Source organism: Aethalodelphis obliquidens, unplaced genomic scaffold, assembly GCF_003676395.1.
Source record: "Aethalodelphis obliquidens isolate GAN/ISIS:26980383/991018 unplaced genomic scaffold, ASM367639v1 scaffold2, whole genome shotgun sequence".
Classification (NCBI taxonomy): Eukaryota; Metazoa; Chordata; class Mammalia; order Artiodactyla; family Delphinidae; genus Aethalodelphis; species Aethalodelphis obliquidens.
The window spans coordinates 22,576,032-22,589,633 of NW_020837946.1; the positions used below are offsets into that span (position 1 = coordinate 22,576,032).

The window sequence follows — 13,602 nt, forward strand, 5'->3', positions numbered from 1 at the left end:
AAGCAGTCTAGTAAGACTTATACAGGTGTGTATAAATGGTGAAAAAGTATGGACAGCATGTGCAAGCACACAGGGAAGAGAAGTCACTGAGAGTTTGAGATACTTGGAGAGGTTGATGAGTAGAATCTAGACTATACTAGGGAATTTAGAGTTTTATCCTCAAGACTTCCCTGAATGTTTCTGTTCTTTGCATGCTGGTCATCTCATTCTTTGTTTTCTGCAACAGTCCCACCTCCCCAGCCATTAATATCACTTCATCTCTATTCAGTTATATACTTGGCTATAAAGTCATTTTGTTTAAAAAACATATTTAACTAGGTCATCTCTATGTATAACAACTGCATTTTGTCCCTTGTTATTCTTTAGACTAAATCTAAATATTTTGGCCCAGTACTCAAGTTCCTCTTTCCACGTTCCAAAAATGCTATGCAAATTTACCTCTCTCTCCTTATAATGGCATTTTAGTAAGATCCAGCTTCCTGTTATTCTCATCTCCCTCCTCTCCTTGCAGATTTTATTCATCCCAATCTCTGATTTTGCTCAAGCAGTTTCCTCTTTGGAACTTCTCCCTGGATAAATTTTAATTTTTTAAGAACAGGGTCATCTGTGACCATCCTGAAGAAAAAGAAAGTTTGTCTGACCAAACCTCACACCATGTTGATAAGCTTCTGGCACCACAATCCCTTGGTGTTGACCTTCACAGTCACATACTTTAGACTTCCTTTCCCCCACTTCTCTCTCCACGTTGTTCATGCCTTCCTTGTGGGTGGAGATTTTGCCTTCTAGATACCTTACTTTCTAATGTATGTACAGTACATCTACAGTAACTTACATAACAAAAAGCCCAATAAATACTTGTTGGATGAATATATAACATGTAAAAATACCTTGTAATACAACCTTCTTAATAACATGCTAAGATTATTATGTGAAAGTTGCATACAGCTTTAAAGGTCAGCTTACAAGAGACAGGAAACTAAATTAGAGAATCAGATGGCTGATATTTACTAAGGCGTACATAGTTCACGTAGATAAGTAGAACATTTAAAAAAAGGTGTTGGAATTCTTTCACTTGAGTGACTTTTAAAATCGAGCTTCCATCATAAAAATGTAGGTGAAGACATGGAGGAATGGAGAATTTAGAGTAAATTTAGAGTAAATCCCTGGACATTAGAGTTTAGAAGGAGTGAAACAACCTTTTGTTCAATATCTATTGTGTACCAGTCATCACAAGACTGCTAACTTCATATAGATTATCTCACAAAATCTTTCCAGCATCTCCTCCCATCAGAAGTAATGGTCATGATGGCCATTTTGTAGCAAAAGCTACTGTGGCTCCAAAAGTTTAAGGACTCCATCCAAAATCTTCCATCTAAGTGATGAATTTGGGACATGAATCCAGGTCTTTCTGACTCTAGAGCCAAAGTGCTTTGATATAGGCTTTCTTGTTTGCGTGTATTTAGAAATAGGTTAAATAACTTGACAATTTTGGACAGGTAACAAACTTTCTTGGTCTCAGTTCTTCATTCTTATTAATGATCTCTAAAGCTCTTAAAACTAAATCCTTGTGAAAGAGTGGCATCTGTTTTCTTTTTTTAAATCACATTGATTTAAGATCAATGATATTGAAAGTCAGGGAAAAAGTTGTGCATATCAACGGATTAAATATTAACTATAGCAGGGACAGATAGTTGGAGTAAAGCAATTACTAACTTGCTATGTCTTTATTATTTGACATGGTAAAATAATTATTACCTTTGAAATAAAATAAAATCTAATAAAAACAGGGAAAACTCTAGCATTTTAAGTGGTGAGCTAAGTTAAAAAAAAGTCAGTATCTTTTCTTCTTTTATATAATTTGGTAATCAATATGTAATAATCTCACATTTTATCTGGGGTACTTTTTGCTTAGGCTAGGCTATCTTAAAATGTCTTTTTGCATTCTACTCTAGATAAATATGCATGTTAGAGGAGAGTGACATGATTCTAGAACTACGTCTAGCGTCAATCACGTGTTGAGTATTTGCATTTACTTTTGTTAACCTAAGAGTAAAAGTAGCTAATATCAAAATGTGTCCAAGATGTTAAAGACCAGAAAGGCATTAATAAATATATGATACTCAACTATTATTTGATGTCAATAATGGTAATTTTACTAGACTCTCAAGCCTCTTCTCAATATTGTGCAACAAAGTATCATATATGTGAAAAAAAAGTCTAGAATAACACTTATGTGTAAGAAAGTTGAATATGATAATTATCATTAAAATTTCTCTCGTGTCCTGAGGAATCTAATTAAAATAAATGGGTTCCTTGGGTAAATTAGAACTGGTATGAGCCCATAACTTGGAATAGACCAAATGCAATGAATTGCCAGTACACAGGAAGTACTCTGATCATGATCAGTTAAAACCTTTTTCCACGTATTGACTTCTTCCACCATTTGATTCTTGTAAAGAAGGAAGTTGGGTCAGTGCCAATAACTGAACATTTCTTCTCTCAAACATAAAGTCTCACTGAAAACTAGCTATATCTTCTTTTGCCTACAAGATTCTGAGCACCTTGTCACAGAACTTGGTTAGGTGAAATGAAAATCTTTATATCAAGCCATCAGTATGACAGAAACTCCAAGGCATGAACTGCCATTACATCTGAGGACATGTTGATATATTAATTTATACCTTAAGGGTTCATACCTGGCTGTAGGAAATGCTAATTAAAACTAGCCATTAGAGAAAAGAGACTCCAAGAAGAGATAAAAGTGAATTCCAAGTTACTTGAAAATATGACACAAGCATAAAAGAAAGACTAAGAAATACCATGGAGGCTGAAAGGCTGAAAAATTAGTCTTTTTTTTTTTTTTTTTTTACTACCTTTTACAAGGGACTATGATAAAAATTCAGTTCTCTCTGGGGTCCTGTAAGTAAAAAAAAAAAAATCTAATGAGCAGAGAATAGAATGGGGACCATGCTCTACAACAAGTAAGTCCAATGTATATTCTTAATATAAAGACCACAGCTCAGAAGTGTGTCTCTGTAGCACTTGCATTTCCATACACTAAATAGATAACTCTAGACTATAATTAAATGGCTCCAACTACAGGCTAATAAGCCACACACACACACACCCAAAAACTCACAAAATTTAAACACATAAATGGACACATAGCCTTTAAACAAAGTTGTTTCCTTCAGAAAACATATTTTGTTATAACATCAAGGAAATGTTTAAGGGCAAAAATAAAAATGGCAACATGCTCCAAATACTTCTGAAGGAAAAAGTTATTGTGAAACCCTACAGATACGGATCAACAAACCAATTACCTATTTGTTGACCACACTGGTACTTATGCTAACTGGAGTCATATTCTTGTAAATCAAAGAGAAATTTAAAACTGTGTTTTTCCAACTGTAATTTTAATGTAGTAATCTAAGTATGTGGTGTAAAAAGTTAGTATTCAATAAATAAGAAGGGTAACTCATACCTTAAATTCCTCCAAGATTTTGTAATTTTTCCCATGATATTCACAAGAGTTTTTCACTTCCTTGCACTCAGGACAGCATCCATTGTGTTCCACTTTAGTACATTTTGGGTGAATTTTAGGGCATTCTGGCTGGTCACAAACAGGTCCATCCAGAGCACAGACACATGGACAGTTGGAATGCCCTGGGAAAAATCGTTCTCCCAACTTGTACACAAAGCCGCTGTCATCCACACACCCTTTCCCTCGATAGTCATCAAAAATCAGATTGTCATTACTGGAAGTCTGGTCACCTTCATCAGCAGGATAGTCTTCATGACTGATGGCAGCAGAGGTGACCAATCTGGGGATGACCAACAGAAGTATGCAAGCTTCATGAATATGAAGAGCCATCCCCCTCCTCAAAGGATTCTGGATGTTCTCCTAATATTAGATATACTCAGCTCCTTCCATGAGAATACAAGAGGGGCAGGCTGAAAAATAAATATTTAAAAAGAATAATTTGACATATATAAAGAGAATATAGATTCATTTAAACCCATGCTCTTAACATGTTTATTTGAGATCTATTTGGAAGCTACTAAGACCTCAAATCAACTAAGTTCATGCAACTATCTACACTTTATTATGAAGTTTGGACAGTTGATCCTTGGCAATATATGCATTAAAATTGTCCTTTATGGACTTACTTTGCCTAGGAATCTTCAGCTTAAATTTACCTTCTGAATTTCAAAGGTTTAGCTTTGTCTAAATTGTAAGAAGTGGTTTTACCGAGACTCAAAGGGTGATCTTACTAATAGTTACAAATAACTCGAGAATATTTGAATTCATGTTCTCTTTGAATTCACTGATTAATGAGTGACAGAATGTATATATGTTACAATCATCTGAAAGAAAACTCAGGAGATTAGTGAGAAGACATTCTACTTCTAAAAGAAAGGGAAGAAACCAACAGCTGAATTTAAATTATCACTGGATGCAGCTACTACAAAGGTCTTCCTACTTCTTTACGCCCATAATTGGAGAACAATGGTCTCAATATAGGTGACTTGTTTAAGTGAACATGAATCTGGATTTTGAAACATAGTTAAGCAGGAAAATAGCACAACTATTCCACAGTGAATAAAAGAAAGAAAACTTTAAATAATAAATAAGAAAATGCCAGGTATTGAAAAGGATTTGTTAAAAATTTATTTGTACTATTGTCCACACCTTTATTTTACTCAGGAAGTAAGCTCCTAGTGGACAGGAAAGATGTATCTGTAAATTATTTTTACAGCAACCTGACTCTAAGATTCATGTAATAAATACTACTTGAATTAATTCAATATAAAATAAATGACATTCACACACTCTTGAAAACATAACTGTTTTTTGACATGCCAAAGATACTTGCATTTAGGCAATTTGCATAAAAATGCCAGTGTAACTGTTTATTGAAGTTTCTTAAAAATAATAGGGTGTTGCCAATTCATAGAAAATATGCCATATTAATTTGGTGTTATTGACTCTTGTACACTTCACTTAGTATTAGTGCTTGGTGGGGAGTGTTGGCAGTGGGCTCTTATTTAAATTATCAGAGTGACTAACTCATACAAAGCCTTGGGAAAACTGTGACTTTAGGGAGTAATAGATAAGAAAAGTGTAAAATAGTTCATTTGCCTATTTAAATGGTGCTGGCTTTATGCCAATATTGCTAAAATTGTATACAGGACATTTTCAGATCATTTATAAATGTTATTTGTTGGTTTATTTTCAGATTATAATAGCAATGATAAACCATCGATTTTTAGTCTAACATATGCAGATAATTTTAAATAAGATAAAGATAGCATTAGAAAACTTCAAGAACTATTATACTTGCATTTTAAGTTAGATATGCAAATTCTAGTAATAATAAAATGAAAGGGAGTATATTCATGACCTCTTTTAAGAGAAAACTGCTCTCTAATATTAGAATTCCTTTCGGGTAGGTAATGATAAAGGAGATGGATTTCTTTTAAAATATGTCAAAAACAGTGAGTCATGACAGAACAAAAAAAAAGCAAACCTATAATTCTACTTGAGAAGCTGGAAGCTCCCTTTGACAAAGCATTTTTTCCCTTAAATTACTACAGAGCCCACAAACATAATACAAGCTTCTGAAAAAGCATAATTTTCCAATTAAAGCATGCATTTCCCACATATTTAGAAAGTTTATCTTAGAAGAAAAAGGAGCTATTGTGCTTTCTTATAGTTTTCTAGTAGTATCTGTCAATACATGCAAGATAAGCCATATAAAATACACATATCATTCTGTTTCAAAAGGACATAGAAAATGATCTCTTTGTAAGCTACAGGTAGGCATTAATGTGTCAGGTTAGGGTGAATGTAAACTTAAAGGTAAAAATAGGGATGTAATACCTACTTTATATAAACATTAAGCATGCTTTTATTATATGAAATATATTTTAAAATCTACATGGAGAAAACAAGGTCTTTTCAGTATAAGAAAGTTATTTTTTTTCAAGAGCATTCTTCTTAATTAAGCTACTCTAGTGCAGTTTAATATTTAAGAGAAGAAACATTAGAGAAATCAAAATGTTTATCTGAAGATTTTTAAATAAGTAAGAAAACATTGCTATACTGAGGATCACTTCCCAGCTAAACTTTCCCCCCACCCCATATTGCTACATATGATTTTAAATGACTGCATCTATTTCTTTGAGAAAACAAACATAACTCATGTCATGAGATACACTTACCTAATCACTCTGGAGGTTAAATGGTGGTGGTGGGGGTCATTGACCAATAGAAACTAAAAGATCAGGTATGTTTTAGAAAAGCAGTTTCTTTTTAATTATCCAAAGAATACATTTTCAGGCTTGAATTAAAGGCAATCCATTCTACCTCCCATTTCAAAACACAGTCAAGAAGCAGTCTCCCGCCCTTCCAGAGAGAAACACTGCAGACACACATAAGAAATATGCTTTGGATCTGTCTTCAGAATTCAAAGCAAGAAGCAATGCTGGTCCTATAGCAATCCAGACCCCAGTAGCAGAATCATGTTGAACTTATTTTTAGCCTTTTCCCAGATCCTTCTATGAAATTTCCCGGCTGATTACGCCTCCTCCACACATGAGTTCACTTACACAGTGTTTGATATGGCAGTAGAGGTGATTTGGCTAGGCTCTGAGGATCAAAATCAGCGACAGCATGCTGTAGCTTAAAACCCACTCCGCTGGCAATACCGTCAGCATCATCCACGATATGTTGCTTGAATCCCCTCTTAAACACCAGAAAATACTAACTGTGGACGTGAAGGAAAGGAGCAACTTTAGCTGGGTTTCTGCATCACTGAGAGCAGTTTGCAGACTGCTGATTTGGAGCTCATTCTGCCGGCAGCTGGGAATTCCTCAGCACCACGGACAGCGCCAACAACTGGCTTCTGAGCCGAGCTCGGTCGAAATCCGAGCTGCTCCTTTGGACCAGGCTAGAGCGTTCTCTAAGCAGTCGCACTTTATACAGTGGATGCATGCATTGGGAGGGGGAAAGGCATTTTACGTGCAAGATACTTACTTGCATTGAGACTACGATTTTTTTTTCTTCTCATTTCTTATTGTAATTATACTTAATGCATTCTCCCATGGGCTTCAGAGATGAAAGTTCTGGAAGAGCCTAGCATTTAGACTTAAGCCATCTGCAGTCTCTGATTATTATTAACAGATAAAGTGTAATCATTGTTAAAGAATCTGTGAAAATGTATGCTCCCCAATTCTACTTGACCCTTTGCTTACAGAAAGACTTTCCCTGTGCTACATGATTAAACTTCAGGTCTTCCTGCAGTTTAGATTTGATTTTTAAAAAAAGTAGCCTGGTTCTCCTGCAGTTTGTTTTGTAACATTCAAAATCAATCTGTAATTCATCTAGTCTGTCATTAGGCGTCATTGTAAAGCTGTTTCTTCCAAACTGCTAGCAAAGATGCTCTGTCTCGAAATTCTTATCAAAAGGAGAAAGAAAAAGACCCAGACACAAATAAATGAGCAGAAAGTTTTTTTTTTTTTATTGGTAACAGTAATGAGCACTAAAATATATGTCCAAAGCATGTTTTAAAGCAAATTGTAAATGTCACCTGTTGGCATATTTAACCAGATATTTACTGGTTTGGGACTATACAAGGCATTTTCAAGCCTTAAAGGGAATGCCCTCCACAGTGGGATATGCTGACCATCAAGACCACGTTCGAATGGTGCCGTCGGAGTCTCCAGAAAACAGGGTCTCTCCATCATGAGAAAATACGACCGTGTGAGCCTCACTCTCGTGGCCCATCAATTTGTGGATCTGCCCTGATTTAAGATCCAGTAAATGGATAACCCCATTGCCACTTGCTTGAGCTAAAACTTGACCTGACAGAAAGAGGGAGGGAGGGAGAAAGAGGGAGAGAGAATGAATATCAAAGTTTTATTTCAAGCAGTCACAGTTTATAAGCAACAGAATATACAGTTTTGTTTCAACTGTAATTCAGATTCATTTTACGTTAGATGTCAGTCATTAAATATGAACTAACTCCTGGCTGTATAGGAAATAATTCCAGTTAAAATTAAGATATGCCAATGATTAGATTATAAAATTTTTAAATGCTCTATCTACTTTATATGCAGAGGTCATCAAATGCCCTGCTAGTCTCCTTATATTTGGGATTAATAATTTTGAGAAGATGAGATTGAAAGCAATTAAGCAATGAAGCTTTCTTTTTTCAAGTGAATTATTTCTGAAAAAAAGTATTAAAAAATAGGATTCAAAATGTATCTAAGGCAAAGATATATATATACATATATACATGTATACATATATACACATACACATATATGCATATATACACACAGTGGGTAATTTATAACTTAAATTTGTTTATTATACTTAAATTTGTTTAGTATACTAAATCACTACTTAGAACTAATAATATACATTTATACTTTAAAAATTGTGGTACTTATTAGCACAACAAATTGTTTTTGGAGTTGAAGTGAAAATAAATACCTCCATATCAAAGATGTCTTAGGTTTTTTACTCTAATTTAAAATTCAAAATTCTGTTAAACTAAAATTTTGTGTCATAAGAGAGCTAAATACTGCACAGAGTATTGTCATAATATTTATACCATATATTTGTGAGTTAATAATTTCCTTAAAGTGAAAAACATATCAGCAATCCCATTCTAACTAATACTTTTTTTTTTTTTTTTTCGGTACGCGGGCCTCTCACTGCTGTGGCCTCTCCTGTTACAGAGCACAGGTTCCGGACGTGCAGGCTCAGCGGCCATGGCTCACGGGCCCAGCCACTCTGCGGCATGTGGGAATCTTTCCGGACCGGGGCATGAACCCGCGTCCCCTGCATCGGCAGGTGGACTCTCAACCACTGCGCCACCAGGGAAGCCCAATACTTTTTATTAAAGAAGTCCAGCAGCAAACTATCAGGGAATTTGGAGGTAAGTAAAAACAACAGAATATGTCTACATAAGTATGTGGGTTAAATAAATGACTTTAGTACTGTCACTGGGATTATCTAATCATACTTAGAAGGCATATAATATTATCATTCCAGTAATGCCATTTAAAATTCATTAAACTCTTTCAACACGTTAGATACTGGATTTAGTACCTAACATATATATTGATGATTCCATATAATCCTTACAATATCTAATGATAAAGAAAATGATATTAACTCCATTATATAGGTGAAGAAAGAGAATCCTGGAAAGGCTAAGTAACTTGCTTAAGATGACACCCTAGATACGGAGGGAGCTAGCATTTAATCACAAACACTTTGAATCCAGAGCCTGGGGTTTTAGTCATTTTTTTCCACATCCAGCACAGCATTTTTATCAGTGATGCCTTCTTGACAGATGTTAAGTAGGTGATATATTGTTAAAATAGAATTTTTCCGTTCCATAATAAAAATTCAATAATAATATTGCCATAAAAGTCACAGTCAAATATTTAATCAAGAATTATAACCCAAATTGACATGAATATCTCTAAAACAGAGAAAAGTTATAAAAGTAAAGTTAATCATGATAAATATGGCCTATTTGCAAACCTTTATATCTACTGAGCTTCTTCATTTAGAACAAAGCCTGACACAGCAAAGATCCTTAGGATGGATTAGAGTGTCCAAAGCAGCAGATGTGAATATTTATTATAAAGCCCCTTTTACTAAGTCTTTGCCGACAGAGGCATTACATGTGGATTACACTTCCAGCCACACATTGTAGGCAATTGTTGTTTGTGACTTTCCTAAGAATGAAATAACTTTTTTCTTGTATTCTTCACACAACAACTAGGAAGGTGGTAAATATCATTTTCTATTTTTGAAAACCAAACCAAACAGAATCAAAGCCTGTAAAGAAAAAGGAAAGAATTTAGCTTTTAAACCATTATCTTTTGTTGGAGTCAAATCTGTAAAAGTTTTAATTGGAAGTATTTATGAAAGTCCTCTGTAATTCCTGAAAGCTTGTTCAATAAAATAGAGAAGATGATAACATTGGAATTTAATGATAGGGATTATATAATTCAGCAGCACTGTGCCTCAGGTATCTAAAAAATGTGTCTTTGTTAGAACAGATTTGAGTCAGCAAGTTTATGGTGAGGTTTTCAGGTTTACTTGAACTCATTTTCAAAAGGCTGTAAGATTGTGTGTGTGTGTGTATATATATATAAAATCATGTTCATCTCTAAATATTGGATTATTACATGGCATATAATGTCTGACCCCAAAATTAGTTTTACTAGGATCTGAGATGCTGAACTCTTTCTAGGTTAGAAGATTTTCAAAATTACTTACCAGGATGTGTCAGTTACTACATTAGTATCTGTTGGTGTGAGAGACAGAGAGGTGGCACTCTCAAAAGAAAAAAATCACAGTATGACTATTGGTGACATCTCTACAAAGCAGAGTATTAAGAGACATGTGCATAGTTATCTTTCTATATATCCTGATGATGGGCAATAAAAAGTAAACTACAATATGAATCATTTGTAATACCAATGTCACAGTCTTAATGACAAATTTCGGAAGAATAGAAGATGTACCTACATCAAACTTGGTCAATGGAATTAAAATATGGTAGACATGAAATTTTAAATAGTACTATGAGGATTTATGAAAACTTGTACCAACAATGTTCATGTTAAAGTGAATAAGCCTCTTTCAAAATAGAAATATAATTTATTTTTTATTTCACATTTTAAAATTTTATAACATTTTAATAAAATATTAAACCATTATAACATTTTAATAAAATTTTGTCTCCTAACATGCAATTCCTGAATAGATTATTTAAAATGTCATTTAGCATGGTATTTTAAGAATAATTACTAAATTATAAATGCACATATTCCACAAATATCACATGGATTTAAAGTATATTATTAAAAAACATAGAATAATATAGTTTGCCAACACTGATTTAAAAATAAAATAGCCAAATTGGTTCATAAAGGTATTTAAAAATATAAATATCTCAACATGTATTAAGCAAAAAAGAAGCAAGTCTTTTTTTTTTTTGCAGTACGCGGGCCTCTCACTGTCATGGCCTCTCCTGTTGCGGAGCATAGGCTCCGGACACGCAGGCTCAGCGGCCATGGCTCACAGGCCCAGCCGCTCCATGGCATGTGGGATCTTCCCGGACCGGGGCACGAACCCGTGCCCCCTGCATCGGCAGGCGGACTCTCAACCACTGCGCCACCAGGGAAGCCCAAAGTAAGTCATTTTTTATATAACATCTAAGTTATCAGGATTCCCAAACTTTTACAGAATGGGAAGAAAGTAGGCAGTCTGGGGAGAAGATTGATATAATTTTATAACTGCTATTCTTTTATATAAATCAGTAAATATCAACAATGAGTGATTATAACTGTCTTGATCCACACATCTCTGAAAAACTTAATACTTGTTTTTATCCATCAAGACTTCAGAATAATTTCTTGTTGCTTAAATCAGTATCTTGTTTGTTGACCAATGAGTTTGAATGAGGATAACATGTATTACTATCCATTTTACTCTATTGGATTAATTTGCTAACTTCTTTTGGCTAAAGAAGATAAGCACTAAATTTCACCTTCACTCAAAGTATTGCTCTGCTATTGGATGAGTGAACAAACCTTTAAAAATTAGTGTTTCACTCAAATTTTAGTTCTAAATTAACTTATAATTTACTTAACATAATAGAGCTTCTTTATACTCTGTTTTAAAAAGTAATTTTTTGAAAAATGTAGGTTTAATAATATCTTGAGCAAAGCAGTCTCAATTGGATTTGGTATAAAACTTGAATGTTTGAATCTCTTGAAGTTTATAAAATGAATTAACCCATGGAGATTGAGTGGTAACATTTTATCTGGGTATATGTAATCATTTTGGATGAACCAACAAAAACTGGAAACTCATTGTATTCTAACAAACTGTGCAAATAAAATATTGGCACTTTTTCAAACTAAAGAATTTAAAATTAATTTTAGATAACTTACATGTGTGAAAATTCAATTTGAGAGTATACACCTAAAATACCCAGGAGTACCTGAATCTTTTAACACTTACTTCCTAACCTAGACAAATCCTTAAGTTTAGGAATTCTGCATATTACCTACTACTGAAATATTTTTGACACTAACTATGAAACTTGACATAATCAGTAATGAGTACATGCTTGTTGCAGGAGGAGTTGTGGTATGATATAAATAGTAGTATAATATTGATTTTTTTTTAAAAGAAAGGATATGAGTTTCTTTGTCTTTCAGATCTACTAGAATGAGTTCACAGTAGCCATCGTTTATTGATCATCTAGAGCTCCACTGGGTACCTCACATGTTCTGCACTCAATCCTAACAGGTAGATATTCTCCCTTTTTAGCTAATGAAGAAAGAGACTCAGAGAAGGTCAAGCTGGGATTTGAATTGAAATATTTATTATTCAAAAAGTCTTGCTCCTTTTACTGGCTTTAAAATTTCTTTCATAAATTACAACTCAGATAAGTGTGACACTTGGGGCTTCTCTTTGAGTGCCACTGAATTTCCAAAGTAAACAGGCTCAAATTTAATGCTCATATTAACACTGAAGAAAAGAATTATGGGATTGATTTTACGACTTTGTGAAACTCTGAAACTAAAACATCCATGGGCTTCACATATCAATTAATTCTTTTTTAATTTAATTTTTATTTTATATTGGAGTATAGTTGATTTACAATGTTGTATTGTTTCAGGTGTACAGCTAAGTGATTTAATTATGCATATACATATATCCATTCTTTTTCAGATTATTTTCCCATATAGGTTATTACAGAATACTGAGTAAACTTCCCTGTGCTATACAGTAGGTCCTTGTTGATTATCTATTTTATATATAGTAGTGTGTAACGTTAATCCAAAACTCCTAATTTATCCCTCCCCCGCCTTTTCCCCTTTGTTAACCATATTTGTTTTCAAAGTCTGTCTGTTTCTGTTTTGTGAGGAAGTTCATTTGTATCATTTTCTTCTTTAGATTCCATATATAAGTGATATCATATGATATTTGGCTTTCTCTGTCTGACTTACTTCACTTAGTGTGATAATCTCTAGGTCCATCCATGTTGCTGAAAATGGCATTATTTCATTTTTTTATGGCTGAGTAATGTTCCATTGTATATATGTAACACATCTTCTTTATCCATTCCTCTGTTGATGGACATCTAGGTTGCTTCTATGTCCTGGCTATTGTAAATAGTGCTGCAATGAACACTGGGGTACATGTATCTTGTAGAATGATGGTTTTTCTCTGGATATATGCCCAGAAGTGGAACTGCTGGATTATATGGTAGTTCTTAGTTTTTTAAGGAACCTCCATACTGTTCTCCATAGTGGTTGTACCAATTTACATTCCCACCAAAAGTGTAGGAGGGTTGCCTTTTCTCCATACCCTCTCCAGCATTTATATTTGTAGGCTTTTTGATGATGGCCATCCTGACTGGTGTGAGGCGATACCTCATTGACATTTTGATTTGCATTTCTAATAATTAGTGATGTTGAGCATCTTTTCATGTGCTTTTTGGCCATCTGTATGCTTCTTTGGAGAAGTGTCTATTTAGATCTTCTGCCCATTTTTTG

The 13,602-nt window shown here is 34.0% G+C and overlaps 1 protein-coding gene across 2 annotated transcripts in view; it reads right to left on the reverse strand.

Moving 5' to 3' along the window:
• VWC2L (von Willebrand factor C domain containing 2 like) overlaps positions 1-6,264 on the reverse strand; it is a 153,353-nt gene extending 147,089 nt beyond the window's left edge. For both annotated transcript variants that reach the window (XM_027114600.1, XM_027114593.1), the window contains exons 1-2: positions 6,226-6,264; positions 3,485-3,954 (exon numbers count right to left, since the gene is read on the reverse strand). In XM_027114600.1, coding sequence (XP_026970401.1) covers positions 3,485-3,874 — 390 coding nt within the window. In that variant the 5' untranslated portion in view covers positions 3,875-3,954; positions 6,226-6,264. The remainder of the gene's footprint in view (positions 1-3,484; positions 3,955-6,225) is intronic.
• Positions 6,265-13,602: the final 7,338 nt, after the last annotated feature.